At 34.2% G+C, this 18,046-nt stretch overlaps 1 protein-coding gene across 2 annotated transcripts in view; it reads left to right on the top strand.

The window, feature by feature from the left end:
* IPO11 (importin 11) overlaps positions 1 to 18,046 on the top strand; it is a 90,232-nt gene that overhangs the window by 33,573 nt on the left and 38,613 nt on the right. For both annotated transcript variants that reach the window (XM_063320146.1, XM_063320145.1), the window contains exons 12-24: positions 1,114 to 1,306; positions 2,720 to 2,872; positions 3,122 to 3,165; positions 4,053 to 4,143; positions 5,560 to 5,607; positions 6,255 to 6,360; positions 10,291 to 10,417; positions 11,547 to 11,580; positions 11,764 to 11,804; positions 12,931 to 13,047; positions 14,487 to 14,600; positions 15,627 to 15,742; positions 17,290 to 17,366. In XM_063320146.1, the coding sequence (XP_063176216.1) occupies positions 1,114 to 1,306; positions 2,720 to 2,872; positions 3,122 to 3,165; positions 4,053 to 4,143; positions 5,560 to 5,607; positions 6,255 to 6,360; positions 10,291 to 10,417; positions 11,547 to 11,580; positions 11,764 to 11,804; positions 12,931 to 13,047; positions 14,487 to 14,600; positions 15,627 to 15,742; positions 17,290 to 17,366 (1,261 nt within the window). The remainder of the gene's footprint in view (positions 1 to 1,113; positions 1,307 to 2,719; positions 2,873 to 3,121; positions 3,166 to 4,052; positions 4,144 to 5,559; positions 5,608 to 6,254; positions 6,361 to 10,290; positions 10,418 to 11,546; positions 11,581 to 11,763; positions 11,805 to 12,930; positions 13,048 to 14,486; positions 14,601 to 15,626; positions 15,743 to 17,289; positions 17,367 to 18,046) is intronic.

The raw sequence follows: 18,046 nt of genomic DNA, 5'->3' as shown, positions 1-18,046 counted from the left end.
AGCTCAAACAAGATCAAGTGCATTCCATAAGTAAATTATTTAGCTAGGATTTTGTTCAAAAAAGAATTCTGGAAGTTTTGCTAAAACATTGGTATTCAGCACTGATGAATAATGAAGAGATAAGCTTTTTATTCTGTCTTTTATAAGTAGTTAGATTGCTATTTCTAAGGCCCTGTTAGTTCTGTTGAATAATGTGACGCTTTTAGTTTATTGAAAGAAAATTAACAAAAAAATCTCTTACCCTCAGTGACTTTCGTGTTATGTAATACATTTGGAGTTGTCGGCTAATTCTGTGCAACCATTAATTGCATATGTTATCGGAAGGTAATTTTAGCATTGTCACTTGCTCTGTTTTCAAAAGATATAAAACCTACAGAATTCCTGTTGTTTTCAGATTCTATTCTGGGGCCATGGATCTTATTTAAATATTCACCCTAATTATCAGAAGTGGGAGGCACCTGTTGACCCAAAATTTGTAGTCTTTGTTATAGTATTTTCTGTATGTATGTGAGGCATGTGCATCTTTTTTCATAGACCTGAAGAGACAATACACTTTATTAATAGGTAATCCCCCACTGGTACAAATTCAGATGCAAGAATTTAAGCTCAAGCATTTTTGTAGTAGTAGAGGAGATTAAAGGAATTGACCAGTGCATTTTAGACCACTAGTTGGAAAAGCTAAGATGAAGAAGCAAGTGCTTGTACTGCAGTGGAGGGGGAGAAAAAAGAATAAAAAGTTATTTCCCTCATGCCTCTTTTACTTAAAATAATTCTAATAGGGATTAATTTCCTGCTAAAATGTTCAGGGTTTTAAGTGTGGCTGATATGTTTTATATACTGTGTTTCTAGCAAGCTGGTCTAGTTGAAAATGGATATTGTTCCTTAAAAAAAAAAGTAATTTTGAACATAAATCAAGAATTTCAGGGCAAAATAATGTTTTCTTAACCATTAATACTGATTTCTTCCTAATTTCCGGTCTGTATTCAGTTTTCTTTCCTATAATTTTATAGAAGTTGGCATTGTTTTCGATAAGTTTATGAAAGCATTTAGTAAGACTTGCACAAAAAGTCATTTGATTTCTCTTTCTTGCTCTTCTGCTTCCTTAATTTTTAGCTTTTGGACTTCCTGGATCAACATCCTTTTTCGTTCACTCCTTTAATTCAGAGGTCGTTGGAGTTTGCTGTAAGCTATGTTTTCACAGAAGCTGGTGAAGGAATTGTATTTGAGCGGTTTATTGTACAGTGCATGAATCTCATTAAGATGATTGTAAAAAACTATGCTTACAAGCCATCCAAAAACATTGAAGGTACTGCTGCTATTTACTAAAAAACTTCTATACCTTGAGAAACATTTTGCTAGGTTTTCCCAACAGTAAAACTCCTTTAAGACATTCTTTTGAAGTACTATATGCCTCTTTCTAATGACAATTTTTAATTTGGTGGTTAAAATATTAGTATATATAGACATTGACTTGCTAAGTTATTTTAAATACAAAGGGAGCATGAATATCTTTCCTGTGTTGATTGTTTAGTTTTCATTGAACAAATTTTAAAAAGTATTGAGGTATGGAATTTAGTTTATTTTCATCAAATGGTTTGATGCATCTTTCCCTTGAGAAATGTTTGATAAAACGGGGTATTTGCTGTAATTAACTAATACCAGTGGTCTGAAATATGGAAACACAGTGAATTTGACATGCAGTTGAATACAAAGCAGTTTATGCTGTGTTTCATTCTGGATCTTCATACAGGGCTGTATGTGTTGATAATGAAAAATACAATTGAACTGTATTAAAGAAAAAAAAACCTTGCACATTAGTTTGATATTTGACAATTACTAGATAACAATTAGCATTCTCTTTCTAAATTTGAAGAAAAAATTTTCGTTAGCATAGTGGTATGTGTCAGAAAGATTTCACAACCCTAGCCTTTAAAATTCTTCAAAATACTGATGTATTTCAGTGTTCTTCCATAATGTTATTATACATTAAAATTTCCTAAATCCACTGATTATTAACAGAAAATTCTACTTGCAAAAGTTCACAGTTGTGTTGGAGTTTTTGAAATAGAAATGTGGTCACTTGAGACAAGAAGAATATAGCACATTCTGATAAAAGCTATAGCACTTGACTTTTTGAGAACTGTGTGATTAAAAAAATTTAAAATAGAAAATGTATTGTTCTTGATTTCTGGCTGGTATATAGTGTTTGTGTTGGTTGAGTAACATATAGTATTTGAATTTATCGATGCTTTCTTTAATGACTGTTAACTCCTAAAAACCCAAGTTATTTTTAAAATTGTATTTGCACAAACTTTCTGAATAGGTATAAATGAATCTTTCTTTGAGTTCTGTGTGTTTTTAAATTCAGTAATGCTAAATTTAAAAAAGCAAAACCAGCAGGTAAACAGATTTTCTTTCCATCTAGATTGTAGCTGAAAAGCATTATAAATGCTTCGTGAAGCCCTAACGGTCCTTCACTGTAATTGCGCTGTAAGAGAACTCTCTTAAAAGTAAACTGTCTTAAAAGTTTTAACTTGCTTAAAAAAGGTACCACCTGAAAGTCTGTTATGGAAGTCTGCCATGAAAATGTATTTTTTTTCTATTTTTCCTCTAAGGATAAGAATTTCCCATCTATTGATTTCTTTCTAATTTTCCTAGAGTACTGTTTGATCACTAAGCCACTTAATTGTAATATGGAAATGTCTATGTTTTATTTCAGATAGCAGTCCTGAAACTCTTGAAGCACATAAGATAAAGACAGCGTTTTTCACATATCCAACACTAATGGAAATATGTAGGAGATTAGTCACTCACTATTTTCTGCTGACAAAGGAAGAATTAACCATGTGGGAAGAGGATCCAGAAGGCTTCAGTAAGAAATGTTATATACTTGGTTGCAGTTTATTTCCATATTAATATAAAAACTTTGTTTCCACATTGCTTCTACAAATTGCTTACTGCAATGTTGACTGATGTATTTTCTGCAGAATCTAGAGATTGTGTTCATAACAAGAGATTTCTCAGCAGTTTAATACCCACATATCTAAATATTAAACTTTATTTGAACCTTAGTTAATAATAATAATGATAATACTTTTTGTTTTTCATTGTGAAATAACAGCTGTAGAAGAGACAGGAGGAGATTCTTGGAAGTACAGTCTCAGAGTAAGTGCTTCTATTTGAAGGAAAACCATTCGTCATTTCTGGATGCATTTTTTCATAGTCTTGTAACCAAGAGATATATTTGGTAGAAAAATGAGGTCGTGCTTTTCAAAAAAGATCTTTAGTTAAGGAAATTTCATTAGAGTTAGTATAAATTAACTTTGTTCCTTTATCAATGTTCAAACATTCTGAAATACACAGGAAACTATGCACTTCATATCTTAGACGGGAGCAAGAAGCAGTGTGCTTCAGCATTTTTGTTGGCTACGGCCTGATGGTGATTGAACCCAGTAGGAATTGTCTCTTTAAACTGGTAAATGATATTATCACTTATGACTTTGTTAGTAGACATACTGAATGAAGAAAGTTTCAGATGCGTCTATATTAGCATTTTAGTTCAGATCAAAAGTATGCTATCGTAGTGAATCTCCCAATTATCACTGCTGGGGTTTGCGTTGCAGAGAGATCTCAAAAGTTTATTTGCTGGGTTACTTTCATTTTACAATGTTTTTAGTGCATCTAGTGTGTTCCATGTGCAAATGGGTATTCAGTCCAGATGATTCAAGTAGAGGTAATCCAAAAGGAAACTGTAACATACCTGCATTGTGGTCACTGGCTCCTCAACACCAGCAGTTTCACTCCACAGATCCATTGTTCTTCTAGGGAAGAACTGGCTGATACAGGTACAGCCATCAAACCCTTCGTAGAGTTAAGCGTACTGAGTAGTAGGAAGAGTGGTATTCGATAAAGTACTAATTCTGCTGCAGCATATTGCAATTTAAATTATGACTGCTGGTTTGTGGTATTCAGCACTTTAAAATTTTAGCATAAAATGTGTTTTAATTGCCTTTATTTTGATAGATTCTAAACCAGATCTTTTAATTTTTCAGCCATGCACAGAAGTTCTTTTTATTGATATTTTCCATGAATATAATCAGGCTCTTACCCCAGTGCTTTTAGAAATGGTTCGCGGGCTACAAGGTAAGTTCTTCAAAAAATAAAGGGACTGTATAATGTAGAAATCTTTACATTTGCTTTTGTCAACTGTTTAAACAATTCTAGCTTGTGATATCTAATTTTATATAGTGCATTTAATCTGTATTTTTGAAAGAACAAAAATTAAAATTATTTGTACACCTACCATAAGGAAAATGTAATGTGTGTCTAGAAATGAAATCCTAAGGATGCTTTACTTTTCATCATAACTATTTTAGATGACTGACAAAGATTGGGGTATTTCTTCTTTCATGAGGTTTCAGGCTTTCTTGAGAATGGTCAACAAGCTTAATAAATTCCCTAGTTATTGGGAACTTCCTGTTTAAATGTTGCAAGGCAGTTTATGGTAATTTTGCCATGTCTCTGCAAAAAAACTGGGAAAACCCCTTTAAAATACAAAGTTCAAGTTATGCTGTCATTTTAGAGATTCTAGAGGATTTTCCAAATCTGAAGAATCTCTTAAAAAAAATTAGCATATTTGTGTATGAAGACTGAAGTCTTCGTAGACTGAGGAATGATTCAAGTTTTCTTCTATTCTATGATTCTTTGCCCCCAAACTAAGTTTTATACTCACCCTGAAAGATAGTGAGTGTCAGCTGCCACTTTGTTTTCCTTGAGATTTCAGTTTAGGTTGTTTCCCCAGGTTGTATCTTACCTGACTTAAAATATTGTATATTTGAACTTACGGGACTGGATCCGTGCTATCTGTTAAATAGAAATAAATACTCATTTTTTGAAGGTGGTTTCTGACTTCGCAGAATCTCTTCATAAAACGCTTTGTGTACGTGTTTCAGGATGGCTTGCTGTGCTGTGATACTGGGAATGGTAAAAGGTTCCTTCCAACAGGGTTGACGGTTACTTTGGTTTCAAAGAATTATGGAAGTTAATACTTCCATGCTAAAACATACACATAAACTTTTTTTTTTTCTTTTGCTCCTGAAGCCCCTAGTAGCCATTTCTGGATGTTTTCAACTTGAGAGTTACTGTTGAAGTACTAGATGATATTTACTTATACATAGTAAGTACACATGCACACACATATAACGTATATAGGAGCTAGGTCTAGGACTCTTTGGGAATGGTACCACGCGGTCAACAGTCTTCAGAAATTTGCAGGTTTTAAATCTGTTCATTTAAAATACATGCTTCTGACTTTCTTGCATGTTGCTGTTAAAAATGTTCAGTTCTGAAAAAGTCAGTCAAAAATAGAGTGAAAGCAGAGATTTGATTACAGTATATTCACTGAAGAAATTTTGAAACTGAAATAACTATATTTGTGAATAAAACAAAAATAGTGGAGCAGTCTTAATTCACAGCATACTTAAAGTGTACGACTGCAAAGTTGCTTGCTTTCTTTGTTTTAGTTACACTTTTTTTCTTTATTTTAAATTTGTCCTGTAGGATCTACCAACATGGAAGATACCAGTGCCATACTGATTAAAGATGCTGGTAAATTAAATTTTACTGTATCTTTGAAGTAACAGAGCCACTTATGTGTATGTGCTTGACTTCTTAAAATTTATATGAAGAATTTGCAAGATTTTTTTTTTTTAAGACATTTGGAAAGTAGGACCTAAATCTTATTTCTCCTTTCACTTGATGTCAGTCTTCACTTTTCAAAATGCTTATGTGAAAATATGGTGCTTTTTTCAGCTTTTTTGTGAAACAAACCCTTAGACAATCTCCCTTACTGTCCTGTCCTTTCTTCTCTGCAAATAAATGAGCTACAGTGCTACCATGGAGATACTCTGTCCATTTTACAAGTAAGGAGTTTTTGCGGCGAAAGAAAAGAATTGTCTAAGACCTCTGATGAAAACTTTCTTGATGTTGGAATAAGATCTTCATTGTTCTTATGACTGTTAACTGTTTTCAAGAGTCTGAATTTTATTCTATAATACCTTTCTTTTACTAAAATTTCCTCCAGAGTTCCCTTCACCGTGATCTGATAATATCTTTCTTCAGAAAGATAAGCTTTAGTTTCATTTTCTTTATTATGTTCAGATTATCAAAAATGTTTTTTCAACTTAGTCTGATTATTTAGTATTAAAAATCAAACATTTAAGCAGACAATAAGCATAACTATTGTTTTTCCCCAGTGTATAATGCGGTTGGACTGGCTGCTTATGAACTATTTGATAGTGTGGATTTTGATCAGTGGTTTAAAAATCAACTATTAGCAGAACTGCAGGTTTCTCATAACAGGTAAACACCTTGGTTTGTTATGCCTTCATCATTTAAATATAAATTGTTGATACAAATCTGGTAAGACATTATGTCTAATAATTGCAGACTTGAAAAATACTCAATATTTAAACATATCCACTAAATGAGCAGAGGTATGAAATGCATATATATGTAACTGATACAGTCACAGAAGTGACAGTGCTCTGACAGTTTATGTTAAAATTACTGTGTGGTGGATGCTTCCATGATTCTGTAAAAATATTTTAAGTGGGTCCTCTTCTGTGTATTTGAGTTGAGTAAACTTTCTTAGGACAACCACCTTTGCTCATTTAAAGAAAGATACGTAGGCCTCCTGGGACCCCAGAGTCCTTTAGGCAGTAAGGTCCAACTGAAATCTGTGGAAGTAATGTCTGTAAAACCGTAGTTTAGCCAAAACAGTGATTTGTTCTTCTCTAGTAGTGTATACACAAGCCCTCTGTAGCACTCTTCAGTTAATTTTGCTGTCAGTAAAGAGGGGAAGTAAGGATTTGTGTTGTGTTGTAAAGTGTGAATGATTACAGGCTCATTCTACATAAAGAATATTATATAGCCCATCTGCTGTGGGTTTTCCCTCTCATCAAGGTTCCCTTTACTTGGATGGACTTCACATGAGTACCTTTTTTGTTGTTTAGCAGGTATTTTCAAAGATTGGTTTTGGACTCTCGGTACAGACCGAGCTGTCCGTCTCTACAACTGACTAGAAGAGAGTGTTCCTTCCTGTCCCTCAAACTATCACTCTTCCCTCAGGGGAAGGATGGTGACTGCTATTGCATGTGGTGCTGATCCTCACCAGATAAGTTCCAAATCACCCTTTGACTCTGAATGAGTGTGTTCTGTTTTTCCTTGTCAGAGTCATTAGCAGTGACCCCAATGTCCTTTCAAGAATTTTACTGTTTTTTTCTTCTACATTTGCAATTCCTCTTACCAGACATAATTGTTATCTGACATATAAAATAATTTGTTTGCTAATACCCATAGGAGCTCCTATACATTGTAAATGATTATGAAAAATGAGCTGCTAGCCAGCTTTTTTTTTTACTTCCAGATGCCAGTTATAAACACTTTGTTAACAAATACAGTTCAATTTCATGTAGAGTAGAAGATCCTGCTAAACTTGCAAATATTAAAATACTTTTTATTACAATATACTTTTTTAAAAATGGATTATGTACTTTTGGATGTATATAGCCTTACTTCAGAGTCACAGAATAATTGCCACAGTTGTTTACCTAGCATCTCCTAATGTTTGCATACTTCTTCTCATTAGTCTTTTTCTTTTTTTTTCATATGATCTCAACTTCACCTTGATATCTAGTACTGGCCAAGTACTATGATTAGGTTAAATGTCAGAATAGCAGGAAAAAATGATAGATCTTGCATATATGATTGATCCTTTGTTGTTGTCCCGCACCAGCACTGATCTCTGAATAAAGCTGCCGTAGTATTTTTAGCACATGCTGGCCTTGGCATTTTTATGCTCTCCACCCAGATAGAGTAAGTAAAACTGACAAAAGTCTTCTGCGGTTGATATAGTTGTATTTTACAGTAGGGAACACACCTGATGTAACCATTTGGTTGGCATTTGTGATATCCCAGGATGAAATTCCTTCGGGGACAGAAGCTTGCAGTAGAAGTCATCCAGAAGTTTGAAGCCTTTTTTGCTTGAACTGCTTCTACTGCCAGCATCATTGGAGACCACCATGGCAATAAGGGAGATGGTGTTAGTAGTGCGAATGGAATGCTGCAGTAACAACAGCTTCAGGAATACATGTGCAGTTCAGATAAAGTGAATTGGAGGGTGTGATCCGCTGTCCAACAGAATGTCCTATGGTGATTGGCATGCCTGTTTACACGCTGCTTCATGTTTGGGAACACAAATCTGTTGTCAGCAGTGACTGTAGAGTTTGCCGTGTTTTGTTTTCTTTGAATGATTCGTTGTCTGTAGACAGTAAGTCTGTCAACCATGACCACAGCAGTAGGAGAAATAGGGGATTAATGAAAGAATATTTTAAAGTATTTTGAGAAAGATTGCATTACTGAATTTATCATTTGCCATAATATTTAGTTTTGTACCTATTAAGGAGAAACTTTTCCATAATACAAAAACAGTTCACTGAATACAGTTTTTTTTGCAATAATTCAATCTTAAAACAACTTTTCACGTTGAGAGAGAAAGTATCGATTTGACACTTACTACTTTGGTATCAATTAAGATACTTTTGACTTGAATGTCTGAATGCTGTCCAGACTGCTTAAAGCTAGCTATGACTGTTGCAACAGAAGCTCCCTTATTTTGGAATACGGACACTTTTCCCGTGTGGGCTTTAGGTTCAGCAGGCTCAATCTGCTTATACTTAGTCAGAGTGTGCTCTTAGTGTAAAAGCTAATGAAGTTCTAAGAGATGAGTTTTTCCCAGAAGTAGAGGATGTAAAAAAGGTAGGACCTCAAAAATGAGTACCTATGAGCAGAATAATTTCTAGTAATTTAAGCCCTTTTAAAAAAACAAAACCTCAAAACCACGCTATCTTTTCTCTACCAGGGAGAGAGAGAGAAAGAATATAAAGGTGCAGGTAGGATGTATGGATTGTACAACAGGTATCACCAGAGCTGAAAATCTTTGCTGTCAGCAGACGGTCATGTCATTTAAAACTTTTCTTTTTGTGATAATGGTTTGAAAACTATCCAACACCAATCTCAAGGCAAATCTATTAGTTTAATATTCTGGTTTTTACAAGGTTATGTATCACACGTGGGCATTCTAAGAATAGAAAAAGTTCTCTCACCACAGCTTCTCAAATAAATAGAAGGACATGTTAGTAAGGCAACGTCTTCTGTAAGTCATGCTTCAGCATGGGTTGTTCAGGCTCCTCTGACACTCAATAAATCACAGGCAATGCTGGAACATTATTTCTCACTAGCTTTGTGTTCCAGTCTAATGAACTGCTGTATACATGCTACTTTAACAACATTCATGTTCTCTGAAGGTATGCTTTGTTAATTATCTCATGGTTATGGGAATGTTTAATAAATCACAATTTTTAAATGTAAAGAAGCCTCAATAACTTCAGTTTAAATTGCTCTATTGGTGGCTTACAGAGCAGAAGTTTATCAAATGAAAAATGCACTTAGGCAAAATAACTTGTTAGTTAAAGTTCTGTGAATAGGGTTCATCTTCCCTAACTTTATATGTCTGCAAGTTAAACATTTAAATCTGAGCTAATCTTCCTGATAAATTTTTATAATCAGTGGGGGAAAATAGCAGCTCTGCGGAATGCTTTTCTCGGTGATTGTGTTAGGCAATTCAGCGCATTGTTGTTCTGGGTCTTCTTCCCATTGACTCTAAAGCTGTTTTGTCTGTGCCCTTGTTGCAGCAGTGGTGCAAGATTAGATAATGTCAGTTCTTTCTGAGAGTAGTTTTGGACTGATGACATGGAATACTCTGGCAGTTGCTGTAATGCAGTACAGAAGTTTGCATTTTTAAATTTTATCTGACCTAAAATTTTAAGCATAAAAGGAATGTCAAGGAGACTGCTGGAAAGTATGGTGAAAGCAGTAGTCGCCATGATGGCAGTAATAAATAGAAGATTTATTTTTAGTTTCTTTTACTGGCGTGCTATGTGCGGAATGAACTGTATCTCTAGTGAGACCTTCAGGATTCAGTTGTTTAGGATGAAAGTTATCTTTTTCAGGCTAAGTTGGCGTTTCCAGAGCCTTATAGTGAAGAATTTTGATGAAAAAGATTTCTGCACTAAAGTTCTAAAGTTGGGCTTGACAAACTAAATCTTTTAATAATTGTTTTGGGGAATAATGTTTTCCTAATGATGCTTAGATTTCTTTTTCATCAAAGTATTCCAGAACAGCAAGTATAATGAGTTAATGAGTACAATTTTTTTCCCCCTACTTTTGAAGATATAAACCAATACGCCGACGAGTAATTTGGCTGATTGGACAGTGGATTTCTGTAAAATTCAAATCAGACTTGAGACCTATGTTATATGAGGCAATTCGTAACTTGCTTCAAGACCAGGACTTAGTGGTAAGTATAAAAAAAGTCATGTTACATTTGTTCTGTAAACACAGGCAAAACATAAATACCATACCTTGTGTAAACTTGGTTGAGAATTTCATAACATCACACCTTAAAGTCTGTTGTGTCCTGCAAAAGATAATCTGTCGGGAAGTTGTGGGGGTGTTTAATTGTGGAGATGTTGAACAATAAGGTCAAAGGCATGAAACAAGCCCCTAAGATGTTCACATAAGATGGCTTCAGTGGGGAAAATGAATGGCCATAGCAATAGTCTGGTTTTTGTAAGAAGAAAGTTGTGAAGTGTCTTGAGAGAAATAATTAATAAACAAACACTTTGCGTAGATAAAATGGTGTTATTCTGTGACAAGTCTCTTCAGTATGCAGTATTATTTAAGCATCAACATCGTTATCTGTTAGCAGAATACGATAAATGGCATTAGTGCTAAACTGGTTGAGTACAATTCTGTGGTTTTAGCTACAATTGCAGTTTACCAACAGGTGAAATTGAGTTGAGAAGCTGGTTTTGCTATTGTTTATTTATTTTAAACTTTTAAACAAACAGACCTATCAGCCAACAACTAAACCAAATAAACGTAGCTAGTTTGTTAGTTAAGTATTAGCAATGGGCAGTCATAACACTTATTTCTGTGATTCCATACAGCTTTAGCAGAGAAGGATGTGTCAATGTTGTGACTGTTTTCACTTAATGCTTTTTGAGCATCTGAACATCTACCAGTGAAGAACATGCTAACTTGTTGAGTTTATTTGATTCTGTGCTTTTCGGGTGACAGGAAGCCATGAGATAATCCCAAATTAAACTCCTTCTCTATTGCAAGAGTTTTTATCACAGGATAGATATAATCTGGTTTAATTCTTTCTTGACCTTCATGAAGGTTTTGCCTGAGTAGTTTCTCCAGGTGGTACCACTTTAGTAATGCCAAATAAACTGTAAAGGATACTAAAATAAAAACAGATGAAAATGTTTCAATTGAACTAACCATATTTATTAGAGGATGGCAGAACACATAGAATGATTCAATTGGCAAAACAGCAACTGATTTGATATTGTCAGATATTATGTTGATAATCAAAAATTTAACGGATGTATACGTGATGCTTCTTCACTTTTGTCTTTCAGGTCCGTATCGAGACAGCTACCACACTGAAGTTAAATATCCTTTTATTGGCAAAGACTTTCGATTAGCTCTTAATTCAGAGTTACTGGAAAATAAACAATTTGAATCTTACTACCAGATTATTCACATGATAATATTTGTGTTATCCATGGAGTATTTGCTTATTTGATTCTTGTATCCACCTGCAGTCTGTGTTATTTTTCCTTAATGATTATTTACCCGTAGATGACTTTGAGTTCAGAACTGACCAGTTCCTACCAGTAAGAGCATTTGTATGGGCATATTCTGATGATCAGCTAGATCCATACCGGAAACCAGGAAAAAAATATTTTCCAATTTTGTTTTAAACTAGAAAAAAAATAATTTCCGATTTCATTTTAAATCACACTATTAAGTAATCGTTGTGTGTGTGTATGTATTTTTTTCAGTCTTCATAGGCCAAAACATGTAGGGATTCATACTGCTGTTGTTAAAGTTGCTAATGGGCAATATACAGACAAACAATTCAAAACGTTTTAGTATTATGACTATTACAACTTCCTGGCATTGTTTTTAGCATCTGGTAACACATAGTAAATATAGTACTAAGTTGCTTTATGCTAAGACAATGTGAATGCTGTCTGAAGCAAATATGTTTCCCCACCAATGTGACTTTCCAGTATGCCTGTCTCACACAGTACTTTCTAACCTGCGGTTTCACACAAATATTAACTCCAAGTGTGTGGTTAAAATATCACCTTAAAAAGGCAGATTTTCTTGGTCTCCTATATTTGTCTTTTTTACAGTGCTCATTACTATTGTCGTTAAGTAAACAATGAAATGTTAGCTATAAATGCAGCAAAGATTTATTTTGATCACTCAAATTTAGCAGGTGCTTTTTCTTCTCATTGGATTATGACTTCTATGTTAATTGCAACTCTCTTGAGAAAAAAACAAAAATGCAGAGTGCATCTACACTGTAAGCATTGGCATTGTTTAAGATGTCTTTTTCAGTTCAATATATATGTTTTATCTACTGACCCAAAAGCTGGAAGACCATACCTTTTCTTTGACACTAATAAAGCGCTCTTTCTGGAGAGATGGCCTTCAGCTTTATAGTATTCTGTCTGTGAAGTCATGTTTACACTGGCAAAACATGAAAATGATACGTGTTCAAAATTATCATATTTAAACTGTTATAAAAGAATGTATCTAAATTTTTCATCTTGTTTAGGCCGTGATTGGCTAGTGTGCATTTTTCCAAATGAGAGAGTAACATTTTGCACACTTCATAAGTGTCTTTCAAAATTCATAGATGTCTTAAGTGTAAAGAAAAATCACTAATTTGTGTCACTGATTGTATTTTTGATGGTCTAATCTGTAGGTTTTTGGTTTTTTTCCTTCTAGTATCTGGAATCCATGTTTACGCTGCTCTTTCAGCTACTGCAGGAAGTAACACAATGTGACACCAAAATGCATGTTCTTCACGTTCTCTCATGTGTGATTGAAAGAGTCAATATGCAGGTATTTTTTTTGTGGATTTCAGTGTTAGCTTTGTACTAAGAGTAGGACTTGATGTTTTTGATGCTTATGCAAAAATAGTAGAAAAATGTCATCCATTAATAGACTGGTTATTGTTATGGTAGATGCCTGCATTGTTTGCATTACTTGGTTCTCTTCACTTTTCTGTTCTCTTTTATATTTTGTGTAAACTGTTCTTTCTGAGTTACTACTTCTTTTCTGTATTTACTAGGTATTTTCTGTATTGACTCATCTTTTAGAGTCCAGAAAGACTTTCACTGCTTATCCTGCTCCATTTCTTGCAATTTTCTTTTTTTTTAATTGTAATTTATTGTAATTGTCTCATCTTCTATCTGAACTAGTATTTTATTAAATCATACATATTAGAAGAGACACTTTGGGAGACAAAATACTTCACATTCTTAGGGACTGTGCAGTTAAGTTTGTAGTCTCTCATTGACACTGATATGGATCATGATTGCCTATACAGCATTCTCCTTCACTGCATGAAAAGTGTCAAGTTCACGTTATGAATTTTCAGTACTTCCTTCTTAGTGTTAAAGTATATTTTTCAGCTTATACTTAAAGAAATCGAAAATGTTTTGGCAGAATTAGAAAATGAATTGTTGACTGCTTTTGTCTCAGGGTGGGTTTTTTTTTGTGGTATTACTGTATTAAGGACAGATAATGCATGGTTTTGAGCTTATCTCCTCTTTCAACAAGTAATCCTGTCTGAGAGCCAAATGAAGCTTTCCTAATTGTTCCTTGTAGGAAAAGTCGACATGACAGCAGATTTCCCTGGATTTCAGATCAGCTAGAGAAGCAGCAGAAAAAAAACAAGTTGAAAAAGAACCTTTGAGTATCTAGGTTACTTCCTAATTAAATACTTCAGAAGACAAATAGATTAGCCTTTTAGTATTGTAGAGAATCACAGAAAAAATTTAGGTTGCGACAGACCTCTGGAGATTGTGTAGCTCAGCCCCTCTCCAAAGCATGGGTAATGTCAGAGGTTATTCACCATTTTTTTGTTTGGTTGTTTGTTTTGGTTTGGTTGTTTGTTTTTTTTACGGGGACTGTTTCTGGTCTTCTTAAAGGATACCATTATTTAGGAATCCTGTCTAAGTGAAGAATATATTGTTACAAAAATATATCTGGTTATCAAAGTATTTTTTGTGTTCTATTTCCTACTTAAGTCTGGTTGCCATGCACAAGTGTTACCATAAGTAATATGTTCTTTTCAAACCACTGAGCAGTCAGATGTTACTTCAGTCACAGAATATGGAATATGGTGTTTTAGGAAGAGGAAAGATGAATATATTAAAACAATCTCAGTATTTTTACTGTGACAAAAGCAGCTCTTAAATATTTCAGGAATTATGCTTGGGATAAATTAATGGCCTGGTTTCACACACTAAGAAGCAAATTTGTGTTCTGAACTTCAGATACGACCATATGTAGGATGCTTGGTTCAGTATTTACCACTCCTTTGGAAACAGAGCGAGGAGCACAATATGCTGCGATGTGCCATTCTAACCACCTTAATCCATCTTGTCCAGGTAAGGGGTCAGAGTCACATAAATGTTGTCAGTGTCTCCTACAGTTCTTTGTCAGAGATGCCTACATGTTCTCATGTGTTTATGTGTGTGTATATATAGGTAAAATTAAGGTACGTTTTGTTTTATAGGTTATTTCTAAGTGCTTTTCAGTCTTACAATAAAGACGTGGTTCCCTGCTAGTGGAGGTAAACATAGTTAAGGTTAACCACTTAACTATTTTGTTTCCAGGGCTTGTTCAGTAAAAACAGTTCTTTAGGCAGGTTTGCTTGTGTTCTGGAGGGTTTTGGTTTTGTGATTCTGGAATTGGACCTCTTTCAGTAACTTTGTAGTCTATGTGAAAGAGCTTGCTCTGGCTTCCTGTATTTCCCAGACAGCATTGGGAGTGTCAGTCTGTTCTTACAATCGTTGTGTATGGTTCGGTCTTGATTCTGCAGTGTTTCCCCATTGCTTTCCATTCAGCTCCCAGGGATGTGAAATTTCTATTTTGGTTGCAAACAGTCTGTGAAGATGAGGCATTTTTAAATCACAGGCCAAGATATGGGCCACCGTAACAAGTTTCATGTTGCCTGTTCTTTAAATTTTCATTTTAATTCAGGTTAGCATCAAGTGTTTCTTGTTTAAATCATAACTGTTAGATTTAATGTCTCTCAAAGGTATTATTGGCATTGATTTAATTAAGGGTCATGTTATTTCAAATTCCAACCTTTTTATTTTTACTGTTACCTTTCTACTGCATGCCTGTTATGTCCTTTTGCAATAATTTCTGCAATGTTTTTATATAGCATATGGGAAGAAATACTTTGTTTCATCCCTTAAATTTTTTAGCTTTTGTGACGTTCTCTTCTGCTTTGTTCATATGTTGTATGAAACAGATAATAGCAGCTCTGAGCTGCCTGCCTTGTAATGTAATCGATTTGTATCACATCCTGTTATTTGTATTTCAATCTTTTGAGAATTTATCTGTGAGAGGTAATTTATTGATTTGAGGTTTCTGAAGTATTTTACATTTTTTATTTACTTTTATAGGGACTGGGAACAGACAGCAAAAATCTCTATCCTTTTCTACTTCCAGTTATTCAGCTAAGCACAGATGTTTCTCAGCCTCCACATGTTTATCTTCTGGAAGATGGTTTAGAGTTATGGTAAGAATGTTATCAGTTTGTAATTTTTAAGATGTTATTTTTTGTATCCCCAGAAGAAAAAAATATTTAAAAAACATTTGACTCTATTAAGAATTTCTCTGTTTTTGTTATCTTACCTTGGCATCATTTATATCATACCTTTTCTTAGAAAATATGAGGTTAGGAAGTTAATAAAAGAAGCACAACTAAAAATGACTGAGTAGGTAATCCAGCAGCTGAGAGCAAGATACAGTTCTGTTGTAATAATGAACAGCAAGACAAAAAGTCTAGACTCACTATAACGTGCATGCTAAACTAACAATTTGACATGCTTGACTTCGGAAGCACAATGAAGAGGTGGCAAGTCTACAAGGATAAAATGCGGAAGTTATCTTCCAGATCTCAAGCCATTTGGTGACTGAACATAAAACAAGAAGTGGCTCTATAATCAGTTTGCCATGAGCCTAACTTGTTTCTTTCTGGTGCAGCTGACACTGTAGGAGGAGGAAACTGTTACCTGGACAGAATTCAGCACATCTCTTTCCTGCAGAATAGGAATACATTGAGTTTGTCTTGAAATAGTGAGGTATTCCTTTGACCTAAATTGTAGACGAGCGTTTGAATTACAAATACTTACCCTACGAATGATGTGTTCTGTGTGCAGCAAAACTAAGATTTATAATGCTTTTAAAGGTGGAGTAGCAAGTTGAAGTGCTTTAAAACAGACCTTCTTAATAAAAGTTCAGAACTTTTTTATCTTCTCAATAGTACTGATCTTGAGGTTGTTATTCTGATGCCTATGCAGAAGAATTATAATTTAAGATGTCCTGCAACATCAGAGGAATCTGGATGGGGCTGGCAGAGACAGTTGGGACACTAATGGCTTCCTGAACCAAGAGCAGGAGAGCAACTATAAGACACTTTTCATAATCAGAAATGTTACATAAATACAGTGATCCCACACCTAAAATCTAGGAACAAACTCGAATGTGTTGCTGTGGCTTTAAGTAGTAATTTAATTTATAGCTACTGTTTTCAAACCTCAGGAATTTTAAATTGATACAAACAATGCTGAGCATATAGTTATGCTTTTTTGTATGGTAATCAAGGCATCATTTCAGACCTCAAAAAAAGTAAAAAAAAAAAAAAAAAAAAAAAAAAAAGAGAGTAAAGATTTGAGCTGGTTACCAGCACAGCTGCTTCTTAGAGGTGAAGAGCATTACACACCTGGTCCTTACACTATAAATATTCCCCTCTACCCACCTCCTCTGAGTTCCCAAGTTGGATGCTTAGACGTCATCACTGCTGTATTTTGGAGGTTACATTGTCTATAAAAAGCCAGTAGCATGTTTTTCTTTCTTCGCCTACCTTAGCAAGACCCATGCCTATACCTATAGCTGTGTTGTCAGGGCTACTGCTGCACTTGAAATGTGCTTCAAATAATTGTTACATCTTATTAAAGGATCATAAATATGGTTACTGTAAGTTACAGTGTTTTACATCTGTCAAAATTGTTGCTCGATGTTATTCATAGATCATCTGAAATATTTTGCCTAATCTATTCTTAGGTTAGTGACATTAGAGAATAGTCCATGTCTTACACCTGAGCTCCTGAGAATATTTCAAAACATGTCTGCCCTTCTTGGTAAGTCTTTTACTAATAAAATTTAATTGTGGTGTTTTTTTCTACTGCTTTTGTTGTTCATGCATTAATTAATGCTGCTGTGGCTACAAGAACTAAGGAGGCTTGCAAAATTCTAACTATTAAAAAATAAAGAACAGGTTTTTATTCTTTGACTTTCTGATCTTTTTTAATATTTATTATCTACTTACCCTAGTTCTCTTCTTTTAGTAAATTGAAGCTGCTTTGTACCCAAAAGATAAGACAAATTTCAGTTTACCATTTCAGATTTTTTTTTAAGAAGTTCCTGAAATTTAACACCAAATATGTTGCGTTTTAGTGATATTAATTATATGGAATATTTGCCTGTTCTGCTTTCAACCAGAATGAAGTTTTCTAGTCTGAAGAACTGAAGTTTCCACTACTAGGTTTTCCATTATTGTACATTGGTCAAGCAGCACTGAAATTAAAAGCAGTAGTTTTGCCTGACTTGTTGACAAAATATAAACTTGGCAATGAGTGTTAAGATTCAGTGCTTAGGAAATACTGATATTTGGGGTGCTTTTGGTTTGTAATTACAGGGAGTATAAAAATTTTGTGGTTTAATTTTATTATGTAAGTATGTTTTTGTTTAATGAAATCTTTAGCTGTGCTTCTGTAGCTTGTGAAGCTAATATAGAAAATGGATTCCTTTTTTAGAAAAA

Source organism: Chroicocephalus ridibundus, chromosome Z (genome assembly GCF_963924245.1).
Source record: "Chroicocephalus ridibundus chromosome Z, bChrRid1.1, whole genome shotgun sequence".
Lineage (NCBI taxonomy): Eukaryota > Metazoa > Chordata > Aves > Charadriiformes > Laridae > Chroicocephalus > Chroicocephalus ridibundus.
This window is presented reverse-complemented; position numbering and strand designations above follow the sequence as displayed.